General features: G+C 35.4%; 2 protein-coding genes across 2 annotated transcripts; one reads left to right on the forward strand and one right to left on the reverse strand.

Moving 5' to 3' along the window:
• Positions 1-3,247: 3,247 nt before the first annotated feature.
• LOC113508669 (probable serine/threonine-protein kinase DDB_G0282963) lies at positions 3,248-11,462 on the reverse strand. Its single transcript, XM_026891751.1, has 5 exons — positions 11,225-11,462; positions 10,602-10,799; positions 9,728-9,862; positions 4,537-9,096; positions 3,248-4,461 (listed from the first exon to the last, which is right to left on the reverse strand). Exons 1-5 carry the CDS (start codon positions 11,433-11,435, stop codon positions 3,686-3,688), a joined length of 5,880 nt encoding a protein of 1,959 aa, XP_026747552.1. The 5' UTR covers positions 11,436-11,462; the 3' UTR covers positions 3,248-3,685.
• Positions 11,463-20,053: 8,591 nt separating this feature from the next.
• LOC113508939 (histidine triad nucleotide-binding protein 3-like) lies at positions 20,054-22,503 on the forward strand. Its single transcript, XM_026892137.1, has 3 exons — positions 20,054-20,348; positions 21,079-21,272; positions 22,027-22,503. Exons 1-3 carry the CDS (start codon positions 20,147-20,149, stop codon positions 22,054-22,056), a joined length of 426 nt encoding a protein of 141 aa, XP_026747938.1. The 5' UTR covers positions 20,054-20,146; the 3' UTR covers positions 22,057-22,503.
• Positions 22,504-23,280: the final 777 nt, after the last annotated feature.

The following is a 23,280-nucleotide window of genomic DNA, read 5'->3' on the forward strand; positions in this document are numbered from 1 at the left end:
TTGAAGCTACCCTAAAAATTTCAGCCTGCTAGTTTATCGGGAAGTGCCTCGAAATTGAGTTGCGAAAATGAACGACAAACTATAATAAAATTGAGTGTATAAAAACATGCGAAAATGGAGAAGACCAACTTTTGGCAAAGTCACATGAAAAAAAAAAAATATTTCGACGATTAGCGTCGCAACGCCTACTCGCACCTAGCCGGTCGTATTTTATGATTTTAACAGAAAGCTTAATACCTTAATTTAGACAGATACTAAATAGATATCATCCCAACAAAAAAAATAACAAAAACATTTTCCATAACTCTTACAGAACCCCAAAAATCAATAGTAATTGTATTACGATCCCCAATACGCCCCCTTCGAGTATATTATCTCTATAATTACATTAATATCTATGGAACACAATATTGCAATCACATCAATGACATCTAACCATAAACAAATGTTTTACTGTCTAATATTTTGACGTTTGTAATTGTAATTTGATTTTTATAGTGTGGGGTGTGAAAGGAATAATGTGTTTAGTCATATAGAGTCTTCTTATCGTATGGTTATTGTACAACCTGGGCCCCAATTCTGCTATTTACAATGGCCAATGAATTAATGAAATTTGGCTTAAAATTAAAATTTTCGTTTCATCTTAAGCATTTTTCTACACAATAATTGGAAATTCAGTTTAGGACGCTAAACTCAAGGTCAATACAATTGAGTTCCAATTATTTTATTGGCAAAATGCTTAAGAGAATAGGAATAATTTCAAATTTAATTTAATTGCCATTCATTCATCGGCCATTGTACAATATCAGAATCGGGGCCCTGATGTCAGAGTTTAAGCCGCCCGTAGACCTCTGACGTGACGCAACACGCACTTGAACAATTCTCAGGTGTGTCTTCCTCACGATGTTTTTCTTTATCGTTTTAAGCAAGTGATAATTTCAGTAAAACTGACAGGAATAGGAAAAGATATAGTGTTTTCTAGGATGGGAACTTACGATTTGTGACTACTAATTATTATTAAATTAGTGATCTCACTAGTATTTGGTCAAAACAGATCTAGCCACCCTAGTCTAGTCTTGGGTATGTACCCAAAGGGTTACAACGGAACCCTGTTACTGAGGTACCGCTGTCTATCCTTCTGTCATCAGGCCATATATCAGAATCAGAATCAGAATCAGAATAATTTTATTTGTAAAACATAGGATATTTACATACAGGTGTTAGGAGGTATTATGTGCGCTATGTCTTGCCGTGAAGGCGTACAAATATTATTTAATAACTAAGTTTATAATTAGGTACAATGAGTGTAGAGACCATCAGAAAAAAATCAAAATTAAACACATCTGTACTGTATGGACAGTAACATTTTAACATATTATGGACCTCATTAGTTCCACAGTTGAAGTTTTCACTGATGATGTATTTTCTTGCCGCTATTAAAACAAATAATAAAAATGGGGATGGAGGTGAAACAACGTTTGGAATGGGAATAACAGAGAAGGGGGGCCTTTTTTGCAATTTGTTTAAGTATCATTCGTTTTTTTTGTACGGAAGCCTTTTTATCTCGAATGCTACTCATACATTTTTTGACAGTTTTCTACTTGAATAACGTGATTTTCTCTTTTGATTCGAGAAGTTTCTTAATCTACTAATTTGCGAGGATTATAGCAAAATAAGTTACAATAAACAATCTTTGTTTCCGTAAAAAAAAACTAGCAAAAAAACTGTTAATGTTCTCACAAAAATACTCATAGACTAATGGCTTTACTATTTCCGGTAAAAGACCGCAAAACCGATATATTTTTCTGATTATCACCGCACGCGTCTACACCCCAGGGTGCAATACGCCCTTGCCTTGTTAATTATGAAAAAAAAAACATTTGACACGGCTCGTGTCGGATGACAGCTCAGCTGTCAGTTTTGCCGCGTTTTTTGTGAATGTAAAGTCTGTGGTATACTTGTAACTTTTGTGTAATGTTTTGAAGTGAGTTTGTAAATTATTTAGACTCCGCCGTCTTTTCCTGTAAAACACGGTGTGTCTCATGACATTTGATAGATAGACAGTTGATTTTTGTATATTATGACGTTTTTCTGTTTCCGCTATAACAACTAATATTTTGATAGTAACTGATGAGAATGATTCATTATTAAATGATGTAACGGTTTACTCACGCGTATTTATCGGGGTAGCCCGACTAGTTTGGGACCCAACCGGAGTCCTTAATCATGAGCAGACGCGGCGGGATCGCGAGTCGAACTAATATTAATAATAGAATTGATTAAATAGTGAAGCGGCTGCCTTAAAAGAGACTCCAAATTTCGTCCTTTTTAAAGAATCGCTTCGGAGAAAGTTTACTTCTAACAAGTTTTATAAACTATTCTTAATTTTTATCCAACATCGGATTCAAAGAAAATTACCCAAGAAACACGCATCATATATCTCTATTTGTTTTTGCTGAAACTTTAGTGAGCCACATTCATACTTAAAAATAATTTAATTAAAAGTTGAACTCTTGGTGTACGCCCTGCCTAATATAATTTGACACTTCTAAAAGTCAAGGTTCCGCGCCTTTTTTACACAGATAATTAATAGCAAGTTATCCGTGTAAACAGCAATTATGTGTTACTTTTTCTAAAAATAAAATATTTAAATATACGTCTATTGGGTGTAGTAAATTTGTTACAGCTGTGGTTTTGCAATTGTACTACTGTATTAATTTATAACATAACATTCAATTAAGTAGTTTAAGATAAGTACACTCGTTAGGTACATATATATATTATAATCATTATTATATTTAAAAAAAAACAACCCCCGCTCTAAGGACTTTAATCCTTGTGTCGCGGGGGTTTCACAAACATACAAATCACATGCACAAAGACACCTAGACTCAGAACAAGCATTCGTGGATTACACAAATACTTGTCCTACGCAGGGATCGAACCCGAGACGCGTCGCTTATAGTAAGTTTGGGTTGATGACCTCAACCACTCGGCTATCCGTGCAATCTTGCTGTACAAAACATATTAAATAAATAAAATGCTTGATAAAAGGAAAACATTTCGAGGAGACCTATGTAAATACCAAATATTGTAATTCGAAGTGAACCATACAACAATCACTTTGTTGTATGGTTCACTTTAATAACTAACTAATTAAACTAATTAACTAAAACTAAGGACAATAATATGAGAAGAGGATTGCAGCGGTAGGTATTTGTAATTTACCATCATAAAATAAACAACATCGATTTTTACATGATTTTATTATAGTTTCAGAGACAACTCATGAAAATTAAATTCGCATTCAGAACAAAAGAAATGAAAATTGAAAGAACTTATTTGATAACTCAACGTTTATTCATATGTATATCGCTTTCGAAATCTTAATACAGCTTTATGTTAAAATTGTTAATTAATTTAATTTATTTATTTCTGAAACATTCTTTTTGTATGGCCTCAGCCATATTTTCTCGATTTTATTATTATTAGTAATTAACCTGTAGACAATGTCGTGGATTTTATATAAATGTATCTGTGTAACACTCATTGCACAATTGTGAATACCATCCTTTCCTGAATAAATATTTCAAAAATAGAAATCCTTATAGTCTAAAATTAAAAACCATTTTTTAAATGACATCTTTACCAATCATTTATAAGTAACTATAAGGTGATGTCATTTTTAAACTAAATATTCCGAATTATTGTCATCTTCAGATTCTTCATCAGAATGGTTTACAGTTTCAGATAAATTTTCATCAGATGTTTTAGTAGTTTCAGTGACATTTTCATCCACAATTTCTTCAGCTGTTTTTTCAACATTCCTCTTAACTTTCTTGGTTGATTTAGTTTTAGTATTATGTGCTTTCGAAACTTTAGATTTAATTGTTTCCTTTGATTCGTTTATTTCATTAGTTTCTTCATCTTCTGTAACTTCATCATTCTGCTCGAGATCTTCGTCGGTTTCTAGTTTACTGCTTTCAGTTTTTTCTTTAGATTGTTTTGACTTAGATTTCTTGGTAATTTTCAATTCTGTTTCAGAGCTAATTTCTGAATTATTAGATTTAGAAACCTTTCCTTTATGTTTATGAGACCTTACGTGATGTTTTTTCAATTTAGTTTTATCTGCATCTGATTTTGTTTGATCATCATCTTCTGTTTCATTTTCACTGTCAGTACCTGAGTTAGATGAATCACTATCATCTAATTTCTCTTTAATTTCATCAACTTTCGTATCAGCTTCTTTTTCTTGTTCAGCGACAGAGTCAGTTGTTTTTGAAACGGCCTTACGTTTGGGATAATATAATTTATAGTGTCGAGTAAGTTTTCTTATTATTTTTGCTTCGGATAGGTTCCTTTCTTCATCTCCTTTACCAGATTTGGTATCTTTAGTTGTAGATTTATCAGATTTGCCACTGTTTTCATCATCCCCCTCAGTTTCTTCACCATTGCTATCACCTGCAACGTTATTTGTTAGTTTCGATTTATTTTTATTTGCTTTTCTCGCAATAGTTATGACAAAAGCTAACTTACTTGGCTTTTTCTTCCCAGCGGCAGTATCAACCGTATTCTCAACAGTTTGTTCATCACCAGTCACATCACTATTCGTTATCGATGTTTTGTCATCGGTATCTTCAACTTTTTCTATTTTATCTTTAGTATCGGTAGATACGTCGTCTGTTACATTTTTGACATCACTATTGATGGCCTCAATGTCATTTGTGTTTGTATCTTCATTCTTCTCACTGATAGATGACTCTTGATCTTTTTTTACTGCGCTACTTTCTTCTTGTGTAGACTGTTCATCTACTTGTTCAGTTACGTCAATATTATGTTTGCTCTTATGCTTTTTCGATTTCTTGTCTTTCTTGTGTCTTCTTTCTGTAGTTGATTTTTCATCTTTACCGCTTTTGCCGTGGTGCCTCTTTCCTTTACTGTCTTTAGAATCTCCAGATGTCACAGCTTGTTCGACAACTTCATCTGAGAGTGCCTTTTCCTTTGATAATGTTTCAGTATCTTTTGTTTCATCTTTTTCAATTAAAACGTCAGTTTTATCAGATTTTACTTCAGAATCGTCATTCACAACATCATCGGTTTCTGTTTTCTTACCCTTATTCCTTTTAGAGTGTTTCTTCTTATTTTTACGGACTTCAGAGTTTTTCGATCGCTTGGATTTGTGTTTTTTAACATGGACAGTCTCTGAAAGATCAGATTCCTTAGAGATTGTCTGTTGTTCTTCAGTTATTGTAGCATCATCGACAGTTTGTGTTTTTTCTTCGCCATCAGTCAAATTATTATTTTTGGAATGTTTCCCACCTTTTCTATGTTTCCTCTTTCCTTTCTTGTGTTTGTGTTTCTTTGAAATCTTTTCATTAACACCATCTAAAGTGTCAGTCTTAGATGTTTCAATACTTTCGATTTTGTCAACCTTTTTGGTTCCATCTTTGTCAGCATCATTTAAATCCTTCACGAGATCATCATTCTTGGCTGCGCCGTCTTCGTCTACTGCCTTTTTTGTCTTCTTATGTTTGCGTGATTTGTCTTTCTTATGTTTTCTCTTTCTGGTACTTTCAGTACTTGCTTCATTTGCATCAACATTTTCAAGGTTATTTCCAACGGGAGATTCTTTAGTTAAACTTGACTCGACATTTGTTTTTTCAGTTTTCTCATCTATTTTGTCAGTTTCAACGGGAGCGGAGTCAGATGGGACTTTATTATTATCTTCACTAACTTCACCAACATTTGTAGAATCCAAGCTATCTTTTTCGTCTTGTGTAGAAGGTATAGTGTCCTTTGTACCATTTTCAACTGTTTTAGGTTCTTCCTTTCCTTTAGCGAATTTCTGCGCAATAATTTCAAAAAGACTACCTACGTCGATTGGTATTTTATTGTCGTCTCTTGTTAGAACTTCGCCACCATTAGTCGGTACCAGTGTGCCATCAGGCTGTACAATAACATTTATAAATGCAGTCTCAGATATTTGGGATCCAGTATCAGAAGGTTCGTTATCTGATGGTGTATTGGTGTCATTTTTACTGATAGGTCTATCAACATATGTGCCATTAGGTAAAGCAATAACATCAGCAAAAGCTGGCGAAATATCTGGAACCTGAGCATCGTTAACGGGACTATTCTCAGGAATGGTTTTCGGTACTTCACTTGAAACATCATCTACAGAAGATTTGGCTTCTTCATCCTCTGAACTATTTACAGCAGTAGCAGCTTGAGGAAGTTTTTCTTCTATAGTTTTTACAATTTCACTTTCTGTGGCTTTTTCAGGTTCTGTATTATCATTATTTTCTTTACCAAGTTTATCTGGAGTAGGAGTAGTAACATCAGCTAAAGCTGGAGATATATTTGGGACCTGAGCATCGGTTGCTGGTTTATTCCCAAGAATAGTGGTCGGTCCAGCATTAGGAACTTCGTTTACAGGTTCATCCTTCTCTGGTGTGAGCTTATTAGGTGTTTCAGCTGCAGCGGGAGTCTGGTCTTGTTTGTTTCCCACACTTATTACCTTTGGATCATCAAGATCATTGGAAGGTTGTACTTTTTCTAAATCATTTCCAACTGTAGGAACAATTTCTTGAGGGGTTTTTTCTTCCTCAGTTTTAACTTCTCCTGGAGCTTTGTTAACGATAGGAGTATTTACATTTTTCTCATTAAGAGGTTTATCAATGTAAGTACCGTCTGGTAGAGCTATGACGTCGGCAAATACTGGAGATATATCAGGAACTTGGAAACCAGTTACAGGCCCTCCTACAATCGTAGTTGGACCATTCACAACTTGAATCGGCAGGAAATTCTGGGGGTTTCTATAAAAGCTGTTTTCAATAATGGGTTTCGTATTAAAACCTCTTTTACCGTAGGGTTTATACGGCCTAAAACCATTGTATCTCGGCCTAGATTTGTAAGCGTTTTGAACTGTGTCAGGGTTCTCTGAATCGTCGTATAAGTTGGATGGTGACGCCATGTATCCGGGTGCTCCGGTATCAGTATTGTCAATTTGGGGTTCTTCTCTTACATTTACTGGCACTTCAGGTAAAACGGCAGGTTTAGCTTCATTATTATTTAAACCTTGATATCTTGGGTTGTTTTTGAATTTATCATTAATCACATTATTAGGTCTTTGATAGGTCGGATTATTATTTTGTACTAAGTCAGTGGCTGGTTTTGTTTCTGCAATCGGTTTCTTATCTCTTAGTAAATGCGAATTGTCTGGACTTTGGTTCCAATGGTTTGGTACATCCGGCTTGGCAACAGGGCCGACAATATTATCTCCTGCGTTACCTATATTTGATTCCTCGTTGTTAACAAATTCAACTTTTTCTTCATCTGTATTGCTGACATTTGCTGGTTCTGCAATTTGTACTTTATCTTGGTTGTGATTAGCTGCGTTTTCTACTACATCAACCTTGTTAAAAGGTCCATGGTTGGGATTATTAACGTTGGGATAAAGATCTTTATATCTGGGATTGTTACCGAATTTTTCATAAGGGAAATTGGACGGTGCTTGATTTATTTGTTTACCATTGTTCGGTTGGTTTCGTAATAAATGGGAGTTAGGGCCTTGATTCCAAAGTCCTGGTCTGTTTGGATTGGTGATAGGTGAGTCGACGACATTCACTCCATTATTTGATCCAATAACTGGATTGCTATTAACAACTGTCACTTTTTCTCCATCGTTTTGATTTTGATCGTCACTTGGATTTACAATATTTACTGTACCTTGTTCATTATTGTTTACTGCATTTTCGACTACCTTCACTTTGTTAGCATTGTCTTCATTCACAATTGGATCGTTTTGAGAATTGTCAGCTATATTAACCGGCTTGCCAACATTTTGTGTAGGTGCACTATCCACAAAAATAACATTACTTGTAACACGACGTGGAATGTAACCTTTTCTGACATGAACTGGGTAATCTAAAGGCCCATAGTTGGGCTTAATGTTGGGATAAATATCCTTAAAGCGTGGGTTATTCGAAAATTTGCCGTTAGGTACGTAGTATGTGGGTATATTATAGGCTTGTTCATTTGTCTGATGATCGTTTCTCAATAAATGAGAATTAGGTCCTTGGTTCCATACACCTGGTCTAATTAGATTGTTGGCGGGTGACTCAACAATATTAACTCCATTATTTGGCCCATGACTTGTATTATCTACGAATGTAACTTTTTCCCCATTATCAACAACTTTTACGTTATCCTGGATATTATTATCAACCGCATTTTCTACTACATGAACATTGCTACCTTCGTTCACGCTTGGGATGCTTTGAGGATTGTCAGCTACGTTAATTTCTTGCTCATTGTCATTACTATTGTTAGCACCATCTACGTTTGATGGGTTAGCGTTTGCTACAACGTTGACATTACCGCTGACTTGCCGAGGGTTGTACCCCTTTCTGACATGTACGGGATAGTCTAAAACTGGTCTGTATGGCTTAGCAACAACATTAGGATAAACATCTCTGTACCGTGGATTGTTATCGAATTTACCAGTTGGTACATAATAAACAGGTGCTTGGTACACAGGTCCATCATCGACAACATCTACTTTATCAGATTCATGGTCTGGAATATTTTGATGTGAATTATCGGCGAATTCTAAATTGTTTTCTCCGTTGGCAGGTGCAAAGACTGGCGCTATATTAGGATATGATTTCTGATCATCTTTGTTAATAGAAGCGTAAGCTTTAACTTTATTAGCTATTTCTTTAGCGTATTCCTCGGCTTCGCTTGCTTCTTTTAAGGCTTTATTGATATATTCCTGAGCATTTCTCTCAAATTCTCTTACATGATCAGTTATAGCCTGTCCTTCTTTAGTAGACCCTTCATTATTACGACGTCTTGGTTGACTTGGACCGGTGTTTCGGCTTACAGCAAATCTTTTAGTTTCTCTAACGTAAACTTCTGGTTCGTTGTCAATGTATTCGTTTCCGAAGTTCTGTTTTCCACCTCTTAAGAGTGGATTTTCAAAAGTCTTCGGTCTTTGATATGCTGGTGGTGTTGGGTTTGGCTTGTAGTAGATGGGTTTTGGTCTTTTGCTTGGTAGGTACTGTGGGACTTGATAATCGTTGTTTATTCCATCATCTGGAACAAGAATACATATATGTTAATAAGATTTCGATTTCGATTGGCCTGTTGGTCTAGTGGTTAGTTGCTTGACTATTATACTAGAGGTTGTGGGTTACACATCCTGTAAATGTTATTTTACGATCATTTGTTCCATATCTAGGAGTAAAACATCTATAATAACTATGTATTTAGAAGTAATTAGATTTATTAATAAAATTTAGGATTGTAAATTTAGAATAAGATTTATTTTTATTTCTTTCGCACTCATTGCTTTTCATCATTCAAGGCTAGGTGTTGTTGTGGGAATCATCACCATCCTAGCCTCTTCCCAACTATGTTGGGGTCGGCTTTCAGTCTAACCGAATTCTATACCGGAGGTCGTGGGTTCGATGCCCACCCAGGAAAAATGTTTATGTGATGAGCACGATCATTATTCCTGTGTCTAGGTGTAATTTATCTGTACTATGTATGTATTTAGAAATATATAAGTATGTTTATCAGCTGTCTAGTACTCATAATACAAGCTCTGCTTAGTTTGAGACTAGATGGCGTTGCGTGAAAGTTGTGAAATATTATATTATTTTACAAGAAGCGAATGCGTATCTGACCTCCTCAACCCAGAATACTACATGAATAAACTACTCACTGTGAATAAAAGTGTGATGATCAACCTCCTCAGTGTCGCTGTGTGAGCTATACGCTGGGCTGCGAGCTGGCTGATGGTAGTCCAGACCTTTAATAGAAGAACTATCTCTAAGGCCTGATCCATGTTGCAGAAGCTCTGAAAATGAAAGCAAACCAATGTAATGGGCAAATTTGAACGCCTGGTCAACGAACTCTAATCCTTGTATCGCGGGAGGTTTCACAAACATTCAAATCACATGCACAAAGACACCTAGACTCAGACCAAGCATTCGTGGATCACACAAATGCTTGTCGCCGACGCGCACAGTGGTTTTGGCGTGGTGACTCAATTTTATTCGGCCACTTTTGACCAAGCCTGTCCCTGAGGTCGATGAATGAAAAAATTGTCATGCGAGGATCGATTGCGGGAGATGTAGCACGGGGGTTCACGTTTAGTCAGTGAGAGTCTGACACTAGCCGTGCACTCCCGAAAAGATAGCTGTTCTGATTAAACTACCTGGTACCTCCCTTTTTCCAGATGGTAAATCATTAATAACACCTTCTGCTTTGGGTTGAGTTTAAGGGAGTGTCAGACTTCTACTGACTAAAACCCACCCATGTTCCTTCCCTTGCCTTTCGTGTACCGGGGCCACTGTTACCCTTTCGGACAACCTCGCTGGCTCATGAAGATTCTTCTTCTGCCTTGTCGTTACACTCTTGCCAGAGTGGTCGTGGTCGTCACGTCAGGGGTGGTGGCAAGCTTTACAATCCGCCGCCATTCCTCCCGCACTGCAGTTCGCCTTGTGCATTCATGTAGAGGGCCATTGAGGGCAGTTTTGATTTGGTCTGTCCAACGAATTGGTGACCTGAAGATTCAGATGAATTAAATTACTTACGGTTTTCTTGATGTATCTGACTGAAATCTTCTCTTCTCCTCTTAGGAGCTTGGAAGCCAGATGGAGACTGTAGAAGATCCCCATCGTGAACCTCGAAATGATCAGCATGATTGTCTGAGTAGCCTCTCCTGTCACTTCGTCTTCCAGACAGTTCTGATTGGACATTCCTTCTTAATGCCAAAGGTACTTGGGTTTGATCTGAAACAAGTTGTAAATAAAATGCGAGTTCAACTCGTGACTTTGCATGATCCGTACTTGACAAATACGGCCGCGTCAGCTCATGATTAAGGACTCCGGTTGGATGTGAAACTAGTCGGGCGATCCCGATAAATACGCAAACGCAGATTTGCATAATCATTAAAAAAAATACTATATTAACAAACTCTAAGCTAAGTTTTAATATGATTTAGATTTTACCGCATTGTTACATAAGCATTATCAAAGTTATTTCTGTTAGTAATTATTACCTACAGACAAATATATACACTGGTTAGGTGGGACATTGTTTAAACTAATGTAATTTTTATTTGTATAAATTGCATACATATTTTAATACATACACACGCGTGAATAAACCGTTGCATCATTTAATAATAAACAAGAGCGTGGGAAAAAACTAGTACCTGGATGAAAATTGGGTCTAAACCCCTCGTGCTGGTCGTCTCTAGATCTGTATCTAGCTTGTGGTGCACTACTCCTAGGCTCGATCAAAAATCTAGCATTTTGGAACTTTCCAGGGTTTTGCCTGCGATGAGTTTGCTCCTCTTGTGCATATAACTCTGAGTTATCAACTGAAATAATGAAAGATAAGCTATTTATTACAATCATTGTCATGACAGCACGGATAGCCGAGTGGTTGAGGTCACCACGCCAAAACCACTGAGCGCGACGTGTTAGTTCGATCTCGTAGGACAAGCATTTGTGTGATCCACGAATGCTTGTTCTGAGTCTGGGTGTCCTTGTGCCCGTTATTTGTATGTTTGTGAAGAACCCCGCAACACAAGGATTAAATTCCTTAGCGCAGGAGTCGTATCATAAAAAAAGAATGTAAGAAAAGAAAAAGATTGTCACCATAGTGGCGAAGGGCCGCCCAACATCTAATCAAAAATTATCGAAAAAGAAACTTGCCTAAATCCCAAAGCCTAGCTCTTTAGGCAAGCCAACTTTAGGATCGAAGCAGTTTATGTTAATCCAGGTTTTAAACTTCTTTTACACAAATGTGACTATAGCGTCAATTACTACTTAGAAGATAAAAATATAGTGTAGTGTATTACATGTTTAAATATTCTAATTAAATAAATAAATAACAAAAAGAAGAAGAATCCTACTAAGTTATAGTGTAGAAATAATATTTTATATATTATTGAAATCCCACCAAAAACATTAAATGTAAAAAAATGCCAAGTCTCTCGATGCAGTCTTTCCATCGTAAAAAGTTTTGAGATCTCATAGAAGCCAAGTCCTATTCAAAATATTTTGTAGTTATAAATCAACATTTAGTAATTGTATCAATAGTTTTCTTTATATTATAATTATAGTGACTTGGCAATGAGCACAAGAAGAAACAAATAAAACGGCATATTTGTAGGAGTTGAAAGTTACACACACCGCATGCGTAAACATTAATATCACAAAATTAATTTTCTTTTGGTTTATCCGTGTCGTCCCAACCGAATTTCGGCAACGGCAGTCAGTCTTAGTGTACTCTCGATTCATTTACTTTCATAAAGCGATGGCCCGTAAGGTATTCTTAATTATTGTATTGGAGCATGTAGTCGGTAGTGACCATCATGATTCACACATAACAAATAATCTGATCACTGGTCTCGTCAGTAACATTTGCACATAATTCCAGGCATCAAGCAGCTTTTAATTTGTGCTCATTGCCAAGTCACTATAATTATAATATAAAGAAAACTATTGATACAATTACTAAATGTTGATTTATAACTACAAAATATTTTGAATAGGACTTGGCTTCTATGAGATCTCAAAACTTTTTACGATGGAAAGACTGCATCGAGAGACTTGGCATTTTTTTACATTTAATGTTTTTGGTGGGATCTCATTTATTTTTTGTAAGTGTATTTCTTTCTTTTTTTTTAGGTGTCATAATTTCTAGGACTTCAGCTACTGCTTTGCTTAGAACCCATTCTCTATCTCTATCTCTTTTGTTTCTTCTCTGAGACTTCGTTACTTCTAATGTAAACAAGCTTAAACTTATATATATATGCATATATATATCTACTAACTTACAAACTATAGCTAAACTAAACTAAATAACACGTAAAGTTCTCCGAATATCAATTATCACTACAATATTTTTTAGTTTCGAAATGGTTTTTCATAGACAGGTGGCGCTATCAAATGAAAATTATCGAATTATTCTGAAGTACTACTTAGACTGCGCTTTGTAACGAAACCATAGCGCGATTCAGACACGTACAACGCCATCTATCGAGCGCGCATACAATATTTATCGCAATACAATGGAGTTTTAGCTTTATTAATTTAATGAATTATGAATTTTATGTATTAATTTGTATTAATGATAGTCTGTGTATTACATTTATATTATTCTTTTCTATTCTATGTATGTATTCATCCAATTGAATAGGTACTTAAACAACGAACAAAGTTAACAATGCAGTCAAAATCCATACATAATGTTCTTGCCAAACCGCAAATATAAAATTGTTTTCTATGGCATATTATTTTTTAATGTTTTTATAATTTTTCCTTTATATGTGGCTAAGGACCTATCTTGGTGCAAAATTTGAAGTTTCTAAGTCTGCTAGAAGTACCTTAGATTTTTGATGATCTGTCAGTGAGTCAGTGAGTGACAAAATGGTGTAACTTTGATCGACCGTAACTCCTAAACCATTAATTCAATTGGCATGTAATTTCGAACTTAAGCTTGTTCTAATGCCTACTATTATTCCCCGAAAAGCTAAACTCCTAGCTTTGTCCACGTCGAAGATACAGGGGGGGCGAAACAGCCGCGAATCGCTTCGAGAAAAGATGGTACGGCCGTGCCCGTTTTGCTCGAGACTTGGCAGGGGCACTGCCGTGCCCTCAGATATCTATGTAATACAAATTTGTAATGCCTTCTTTTGCTGTGCCCTAACAGGGTCCATAACATTGTACCTAGCTTTAAGCCTTTAATTTAACATCTTTTGTCACATTATGGAATGCAAATCTATACTAATATATAAAGCTGAAGAGTTTGTTTGTTTGTTTGAACGCGCTAATCTCAGGAACTACTGGTCCAAACAAAAAATATTTTTGTGTTGAATAGACCATTCATCGAAGAAGGCTTTAGGCTATAAACCATCACGCTGCGACTAATAGGAGCGAAGATACAATGGAAAATGTGAAAAACAGGGCGGGTATAAATCTAAACTTATATCTACTACCCACGGGGACGAAGTCGCGGGCAACAGCTTGTAAATAGATATATGAATATGAACTTTTTAAGAAATTACTCACAGTATTCATTGCCACCATGGGAATATTCCACATCTTTGTACTGTTCGCTTTGACCTGTACTATGCAGGCCGTCTGCTGGCCTGAACCCTGACGCCAGTCCCGTTCTAGGCCTTAGGACTTCTACTGGTTCATCGAGATCTTCATCAGCTGTTGAAAGAAAATTGGCAGATTATAATTAATTAGTTGTGATAATTAAATTTGATACAAGGGTTTAGTCACATCTGGAGTCGCGGTTTATAAACCAACCGATTTTTTTTTTTAAGCCTATTAGAACTTAAGAACTTAGCCCTCAGAGTCGGGAGTGTAACTTGCAATTTATCTTTTAGCATTTGTCGTTTAAAGAAAATGGTAAAAAAATACACTTACTAGGCCAACTGTTGATGGCACTGACTACCTGGAAACAGAGATTTATTAAAAGGAAATTATTTATTTAATAATTTATGTACACACACAAGAGGTCTTAAAAGTAACATAACATATGTAAATACAAATGATGTACAAGGGTAGAGAAGTCGTCAATATTGGCAGTCATGGTGTGTGGCTCAATTAAACTAATAAATCAATTAACACTAATATATACTACACATAACTAAAAATATATTTTAATATATAAATATATAAATATATATATGCATATATATATACACATAGGTATAAATACTATATGTATATCCAAAATAAATCATTATGTTACTTTTCAAACCAGTTACTTATGGAGTTTTTTGCCGGTTCTTCTCCATACAAACGTTTTAAAAGTGCCTAAAAAACGGCGTATTATTTAAATAAAAACCTTTAGATTTTTATATTTTTTGATATAGTTTAATTATTTTAAGACATCACTGACAAACGGTGTAGATAAATATCGTGAGGAAACCTGGATTCTTACTGCAGTGAGCTAGCGTAGTGATCAACTGTTGGTCTAGTGGTTAGTGACCCTGACTGCTATACCGGAGGTCGTGGGTTCGATTCCCGCCCAGGAAAAATGTTGTGTGATGAGCATGATCATTTGTTCTGGTGTCTGGGTGTAATTTATCCATAATATGTATGTATTTAGAAATATATAAGTAAGTTTATCAGTTGTCTGGTTACCATAACACAAGCTCTGCTTAGCTTGGGATCAGATAACCGTGTGTGAGTTGTCCCATGATATTAAAAAAGATATTAAACCTTCCCTATACGGGAAGAGGCCTGTGCCCAGCAGTGGGAACTCCTTTGTTTGGCATTATTAGTAGATTATTCCATTGCTTCTGTTGCTAATCTTTTATGATTGCACGGATAGCCGAGTGGTTCAACCCGTCCGCAGGTACAATCTCCGCCTACAAGCATTTGTGTGATCCACGAATGTTTGTCCTGAGTCTGGGTGTCTTGTGCATGTGACTTGAATATTTGTGAAAATAAAAAAGTGCTCACCATCAACAAAGCTAACCCCACGGCCTTCATTTTGAAATGATTTGAAAAACAACTGTTCCGTACCTTTATATATAAGATTCGATGAAAATCTATGTTTGGCAGGACACAAGCTGAACAAACATTATAATTTACTGTTTTGACACTTACCTCTAGCTAATATTTCTAAAAGATTTATTTCGTAAACTAAATTTCGATGGCACTATATAAATAACACCAGCCTGTCACTGTCCCACTGCAGGCCTCTCATACAGAGAACGAGCATTGATCACCACGCTTGTGAGCTGCCCCACGGTGGGGCGCCATTACCGAAGCTCTTAATAACACCCGCCTGTAACTGTCTCACTGCAGGCCTCTCATACAGAGAACGAGCATTTAACTTTGTCTTTTAATAAGTCACAATTAAACAATTTAAAGACCATTAAGGTTTAAAAAGCAAATCAAGTAAGTGACAAATTTCACAGAAACCTGATTTCAGTCTAACCGGATTCAGCTAAGTACCAGTGTTTTACAAGGAGCGACTGCCTGTCTGACCTCCTCAACCCAGTTACCTGGGCAACACGATACCCCTTGGTTAGACTGGTTGTCAGACTTTCCAGCTTCTGACTACCTGTAAACGACTGTCAAAAATGTATAAATAACAGCCGGGACCCACAATTTAACTTATTTCCGCAACACGGAGGTACTCCTACTGGACGGTCACCCATCCAAGGGCCGAACTTATTAAGTGTGGCTTAACCTGTGATTGATTAACTTGTGCAGTTGTAACTCGGCCAGTGTTCGTTACACAAACATTTGTCCCATTTGTTGTTTGTGGGAATCGAACCCACGGAATGTCGCCCGTATAACAGTCAGGGCTACTAACCACTCCACCTACCTGTCTAGCTTTCACAACAGCAATAATATGACTTTAAGAAGAAATACAATTTGGGACAAATATTTGTGTAACGAGCACTGTATTTATTTCTTTTTCTGGGTGTAATTTATCAACATTATGTATGTATTTAGAAATTAATATAAAGTATGTTTATTAGTTGTCTAGTACTCATAATACAAGCTTTGCTTATTTTGAGACTAGATGGCGTTGTGCAAAAATTCTAGTCGTCCAGAACTTTTTTCCAGTTTTACTTTATTTAAGGCGTTGTTAAGCCTCCAATCCCAAAAGTTAACGAAAGTTCTATGAATGTTTGGTTGTTTGTCTCTCTTTCACTCCTAAACTACTATGACACCCATTAACACATATAGTTTTTACCCGACTGCGTCAGAAAGGTGTTATGTTTCGACAGCTATTAGATACCGACGGGCGAATCTGCTGGAAAAATAAAGTTTGCTATAAACCCAATTTAAACAATTACCAACACCTGTGCAATCACATTGTTTTTGCGTAAAAACTATAAATCAATGAAATATTTAAATTAATAAATCCATGTGTGTCAATGTGTGACCAAATATAATAAATTATTATTGGAACGAAAACATAATTTATTTGTACAACAGCAATAAAACGACACAGTTATAAGATTCTTTTGTTATTTTATTCAATAATTATTATTTACTATTTTTGCTTAAGTTAACATACCTAATTGGTGTATATTATAGACTAGCTGTTGCCCGCAACTTCGTCCGCGTGGTTAGAAGATATCATTTCATTGGCCTAGCCTTTTCCCAACTATGTTGGGGTCGGCTACCAGTCCAACCGGTTTCAGCTAAGTACCAGTGTTTTACAAGGAGCGACTGCCTATCTGACCTCCTCAACCCAGTTACCTGGGCAACACGATACCCCTTGGTTAGACTGGCTGTCAGACTTTTTCAAGCTTCTGACTACCTGTAACGACTGTCAAAGATGTAGGAATAACAGCCGGGACCCACAATTTAACGTGCCTTCCGAAACACGGAGGAACTCGTTATGACAAAGATGGTCACCCATCTACGGACCAACCGCGTCAAGCATAGCTTAACCTGTGATCGAATCACTTACGCAGTTATAGCTTAGCCACGAGCTCCTCCTGGTTAGAAGATATAAGATAGGAATTATTGAACGGAAGCCCTCGAAGATGAATGATGTTCCTTGTTTTTCCACATTTTCTATTGTATCTTCGCTCCTCTTAGTCGCAGCGTGATGGTATATAGCCTACAGCCTTCCTCGATGAATGGTCTATTCAACACAAAAAGATTTTTAGTAGAAGTATAGAGTATAGATATAGATTTAAGTACAGTGAGTAGGTACCTAGCTACCTAGATAACAATTTAAAAAAAATATTTTTTTTTTATTTAAAGTGCAGTTGTTGATAGTAAACGTAATTCCTTGTCTTATCGTATGGTTGATGTACAACCTGGTGTCAGAGTTTAAACCGCCCGTAGACCTCTGACGTGACGCAAGACACTCTTGAACAATTCTCACGTGTGTCTTCCTCACGATGTTCTCTGTCACCGTTTTAAACAAATGCTATAATATATCACCAGCCTATATACGTCCCACTGCTGGGCACAGGCCTCTTCCCGTATAGGGAAGGTTGAGCATTGATCACCACGCTAGCTCACTGCAGTTTAGCTGCAGATTCCAATATTTCGAATCCAGGTTTCCTCACGATGTTTTTCTTTACCGTTTCGTCGGTGGAGTCTAAGATTAATTAAAAATATACATGCAACTGTGAAAAAAACATTTTGTTACTTTGCCTTTGTTGGGATTAAACCTATACCTCCTGCATACAAACAAATCCATGAATAAAACGGCAATTTCACACCGTCATCATTTACGTTACAAAGTAGGTTAAATTAGCAAATTAGAATAACTTTTTAATACGCACGTGATCCTAAACTATATTGATGCGATCATTCAAATTCAAATCTATAATAACCTTTGTCTTTGCTATCACTTCTGTCATAATATAAATATATAACGAATCTTATTTACTAATATTTGTGCTACATGACACAAATGCGCGCGAAAACCATTGTGGTGCGAACAAAAACACATTTTTCACGGTGATTAAAATGTGACGTCGGTTTTAAATCAATAAAAATATTAAAAACGGTAAATATGCACCTACTTAGCTGCTTACACTATTGAATATTAATTATAAACAAAATAAAGAGTTCATAAACGTATCAATTGCATTTCGTGACTGCTAACGCCATCTTGTGTTGAAAAGGGGGTTTATTATTTTTTCTATCGTTTGTTGCATCCGTATTGTCATCTCGTTGTATTATGATGCTTCAGAAAAAGTAATTGCGGTGTGAAAACTCGAAAAGCCAGAATAATAAAAGAGATTTTGAAAATTTAGATGCCTTTTTAGAAGTAGATAACCTTTGAGACGATGCAGTTGTATACACTTAGTCTGCAATGAAGAATACAAATTTTAATTTAAAATTAAAAGATTTAAAAATCTAAACATCCACGTTTTTAAATGTCACTCCATTCAAATTTAATCAAAATCGATTCAGCCGTTTTTGTAGTTGTTAATTGCGTTGTCATCGGCTTTGATGCTACCCTGAAATTTTAAACCTGCTAGCTTTTCGGGGAGTGCTTCAAAATTGAATTTAAAAAAAAGAACCGGAATGATGAACAATAATAATAAATTTATCTTTATCTTTAACAAACAAGAAAGTGAGTGTATAAAGACGTAAGAACAATAAACCTTTGGAAACAAGATGCAAACAGTAGGTACATGCTAATGATAAGTTCAATGATATTTTTCTGTAGAAATGCAACTGTATAACTTAATAATGGTGTCATTAACGCATATTGAATTAATTACTACGTCGTCATTTATAACTAAAACAGTATGCCAATAACCCGAGTTGAGACAATAAGGTTTAAAACAGCTGTATCGACTTTACGTCATTTTCAATACCCGCTAAAATAATCTAGAATAGAATTCTCGGTATATTCCAGAATTTTAATTTATTATTTATCAAGCCTAACTTAAAATAGAAGAGGGGTTATTTTGTAAGACAGGAAAATCCCGCCTCTTTCGGGGGAAGAAGTAGGTACTGGGTAGTACTAACTCTGGCTAAAGCAGTAGAAGGGGCCCGGGGTGTTTTTAGTCGGTGGAAGTCCGACATATCCCCACGCCATGCCCTCGACGTGGGTTGAAGACATTAGCGTTTCACACCGGAAAAAAAAAGAAAAAAAAAAGGGTAGTATACCTACTATTACTGACTAAACGTGATTTGCCTAAACCACCCTGCAACGACTCCCTCTTTTGATAGCCCTTGCGGTTCGTGGTATAAATCAATAATTCATCATTGGAAAGACAAATTCTTACAAGTTGTTTCAAAAATACATGATTTGTTATAATTTTAACAATGATAAACCGACTTTAACTAAACATATCACAGCAGATTGCTAGAAAAAAATAGTATACATTCATTCATCCGTTACAAAACTAAATAATTTTGAGTATTAATATTTTAAATTGCGTTACATATACCAGATCTCATTGCTGCAATATTTAATAAAATTTTATGTTTCTGATTTCTTCAACAAAACGTTTAGTTAATCTACTTTATCATATACATCGCAACTGCTGATAGTGATAGCGCCCAAACGTCAAACTGACATGACTTAAAAGAAACACACCGTTTAGAGTTTTCAAGGAAAACATTGCATTAAAAAAGAAAAGCCGCTATTTAATATTTATTTAAAAATGTCGGAGCCTACACCCGGTGTATCGCCGTGTGTATTCTGTAATATTGTTAATAAAGTGGAACGCACAGAAATATTATTCGAAGATGACGATATTTGCGTATTCCCTGATATCAAACCAGCGAGTAAATTGCACGTCTTAGTTATACCAAAGAGGCATATTGAAGATGTAAAATGCTTGACGCCGGATGATAAGGAATTAAGTAAGTCTTTTTTGTCTAAAACTCATTATTATTTAGTTATTAAAAGTGTCTTTCTTAATCCCATAGTCAGACTTTGGGTGGGGTGACCATAAACATGATTTAAAACTCCCGTATTGAATTGCGTCTTATTTATTGATAATTTATTTGCTGTATATGGTATACTATACTTATTTTTATTCATATTAATATATGTTTTGTATCTTTGAGGCCCAATATTGGCACAAAAATTTATAAATTTACTTTGTTTATCCCAGTTTGCAGTTATAAGTTATAACTAATTTTGAGCAAAGGTCATATAACTTTAGTACTTATTCTAAACTAATATATTATTAATAAATTATAAACAATGGCTGGCCTGTTGGTCTAGTGGTTAGTGGCCCTGAAAGCCATACAAAAAGTTGTTGGTTTGATTCATAACTTGGGTAAATGTTTGTGTGATGAGCGATCATTTGTTCTGAATCTGGGTGCAATCTATCTGTAATGTATGTATTTTTAAAAATATAAGTATGTTGATCAGTTGTCTAGTACTCATAATACAAGCTTTGCTTAGTTTGAGACTAGATGGCGTTGTGTGAAAATTTGTGGAATGTTATAAACCTTAAAAATGTTGACCATTTAATCAATCATTTAAATAAATATTATGGTTAAATCTTGCCTACACCATGAACATACAAATACAATTGTGAATCCTGCACTATTAAACCTAAAGAAATATCCATCTATTTTCCAGTCGCGAAAATGTTGAACGTAGCACGTGATCTCCTTTCCAAAAGCAATTTACCCTTGGAAGACTCAAGACTTGGGTACCACTGGCCACCGTTCCGCAGCGTCAGACATCTGCACTTACATGCCATCGCTCCGGCCTCAGAAATGGGTTTTATATCACGACTTATATTTAAAAAGGACTCCTATTGGTTTGTATCTGTAAGTATTGCATTTGTTTTTTAACTATCTACTGGGGATCTAACATTAATTTATGCTATACTAAAAATTTGGGATGAAGAATTGTTTTTCTGCTAATTTAATTTCAATATCCAAGTATACTTTAATTATTTTTTCTGAAAAAATAAAAAGACTAATAGGGATGATGACAATTTTTTTTTGCAGTGTCCGTCTTCTAGTTTTTTGTATAATAATGGATACGTATTTTTTAATTTGTCCCGCAAACATAAATTGACCAAATTACAGTGAATGAAACTTACGCGTGACGTCACGATTGAGTATAAATTTTCCTCTATCGTTACGTCACAAGCCCCCTCTCCTAAACTTTAAAGCAGTTAATCTTTGTCAATTCTAGTTTTTCTGAAAAAGGAAAAAATACGTGTCTCATACTTTTCAATTATCTAACTGAGGGACTAATGAGATGTTTTCTTTTTATACCCAGTCATCATCCCTATTCTGTTCATTCTGTGACCTGAAAATTGTATTAAAATTGGTGCAGTTTTTTGAAGATTATTCTCACCAAGCAAATATGAGTCTAATATTTATTAATAAACCTCTTCAAAACTAAAAACAAACAATTATGCTCATAAAACAAGTTTTACTTAGTTTGATACTAGATGGCGTTGTGCGAAAGTTGTGGAATATTACATTCTTAGCCAATCTTCATGAAGCACTTGCAATGTTTTCGTAAATGTTTTTTTATTATTATTAATATATTATTTTTTCTATTTTTCAGCCAGAATACGTGGAATCAATGCTCGGATGACTCCCGCAGTCAAAACTGTAGTTAAATATAAAATGTGGGTAGGTTAAACTCATTCAATACGATTTAGAAGATTTTCTTCTTGTACCACATGGTATAACGCCACATCTTAAGTTTGCTTCAAATCGTCAAATGTTTCTTATATACGTAAAAACTTAATTGAAAAACGTATAAAATACAAAAATAATAATGTTTTATAATTAAGAGATAACGGTTTACAAACGCGCATATATATTGTATCGGGATCGCCCGACTAGTTTCGGGCCCAATCAGAGTCCTTAATCATAAGCTGCCGCGATGGCGAGCGAGCAAGTCAAATTAGTCGAAACTACTCGGGCGATCCCGATTTACACTCGTGATTGAACCGGTATTTTTACCACGTTTTTATACACTCACTTTCTTGTTTGTTTGTCGTTCCGATTGGATTTTTGGGAGTTCATTTTGAGGCACTTTCCGATAAGCTAGCAGGCTGATATTTTCAGGGTAGCTTCAAACCCGAGGGAAATGCAATTTACAACCATAAGAAGGGCTGAACCGATTTTGATAAAATTCCAATGAAGTGACATTTAAAAACGTGGGTAATTAGATTTTTAAATCTATTAGTTTTTCAATTTATGCCTTTGCTTCACGAGAAGCTAAAGCTTGTTTTAAGTAAATATATTGGCCTAGTTATCATTCCATGATTCCATACATTATATAAATGTAAATAAGTCTTTAAATTATATTCTTGTAATCCTATCTACATATTGAGCCCATATATTAGATATATGACCTGGGAGGTATGAACTTATGACGTCATAAAAGTCGTATAGAACGTTATAGAACTTGGAAGGTTTAGCTTACGTAGTTAATAGTTATAACGTCACACAAGTGGGATAGAATGTACAAAAATTTGTATTCTTGAATTACATTATCACAACATAACTATTGCAGTCTCTACAATGTGCCCCTAAATTTCTTTTAGTACAGGCTGGATAAACTAATTCTATAATCCCGCCAAAATGCTAGAACGGTATTTATTGTTAAAATGTGTATCTTGTTGTTCTTCCTTGGGTATTTAAATGAAAATTCTTGTAGCAATAATCGTTGTGATGTGGAAATTATTATTGTAAATATGTTTGTATTTATTTTTAGTTAAATAATCTAATAAATGATTTTGTGATGGATATGCCGTGTATGTTTTGTCTTTGTCACGATAGCAGAATAATATATAGAGAGAGTTATCGA

Source organism: Trichoplusia ni, chromosome 3, assembly GCF_003590095.1.
Source record: "Trichoplusia ni isolate ovarian cell line Hi5 chromosome 3, tn1, whole genome shotgun sequence".
Taxonomy (NCBI): domain Eukaryota; kingdom Metazoa; phylum Arthropoda; class Insecta; order Lepidoptera; family Noctuidae; genus Trichoplusia; species Trichoplusia ni.

Coding starts and splice junctions, on each gene's coding strand:
- LOC113508939 (XM_026892137.1), top strand. CDS start 20,147: ATGTCGGAGCCTACACCCGGTGTATCGCCGTGTGTATTCTGTAATATT. Junction 20,349..21,078: donor GCCGGATGATAAGGAATTAA/GTAAGTCTTTTT, acceptor TCTATTTTCCAG/TCGCGAAAATGTTGAACGTA. Junction 21,273..22,026: donor ACTCCTATTGGTTTGTATCT/GTAAGTATTGCA, acceptor TCTATTTTTCAG/CCAGAATACGTGGAATCAAT.
- LOC113508669 (XM_026891751.1), bottom strand. CDS start 11,435: ATGACAATGATTGTAATAAATAGCTTATCTTTCATTATTTCAGTTGAT. Junction 10,800..11,224: donor TAGACCCAATTTTCATCCAG/GTACTAGTTTTT, acceptor AACTTGTTTCAG/ATCAAACCCAAGTACCTTTG. Junction 9,863..10,601: donor TCAGATACATCAAGAAAACC/GTAAGTAATTTA, acceptor TTTCATTTTCAG/AGCTTCTGCAACATGGATCA.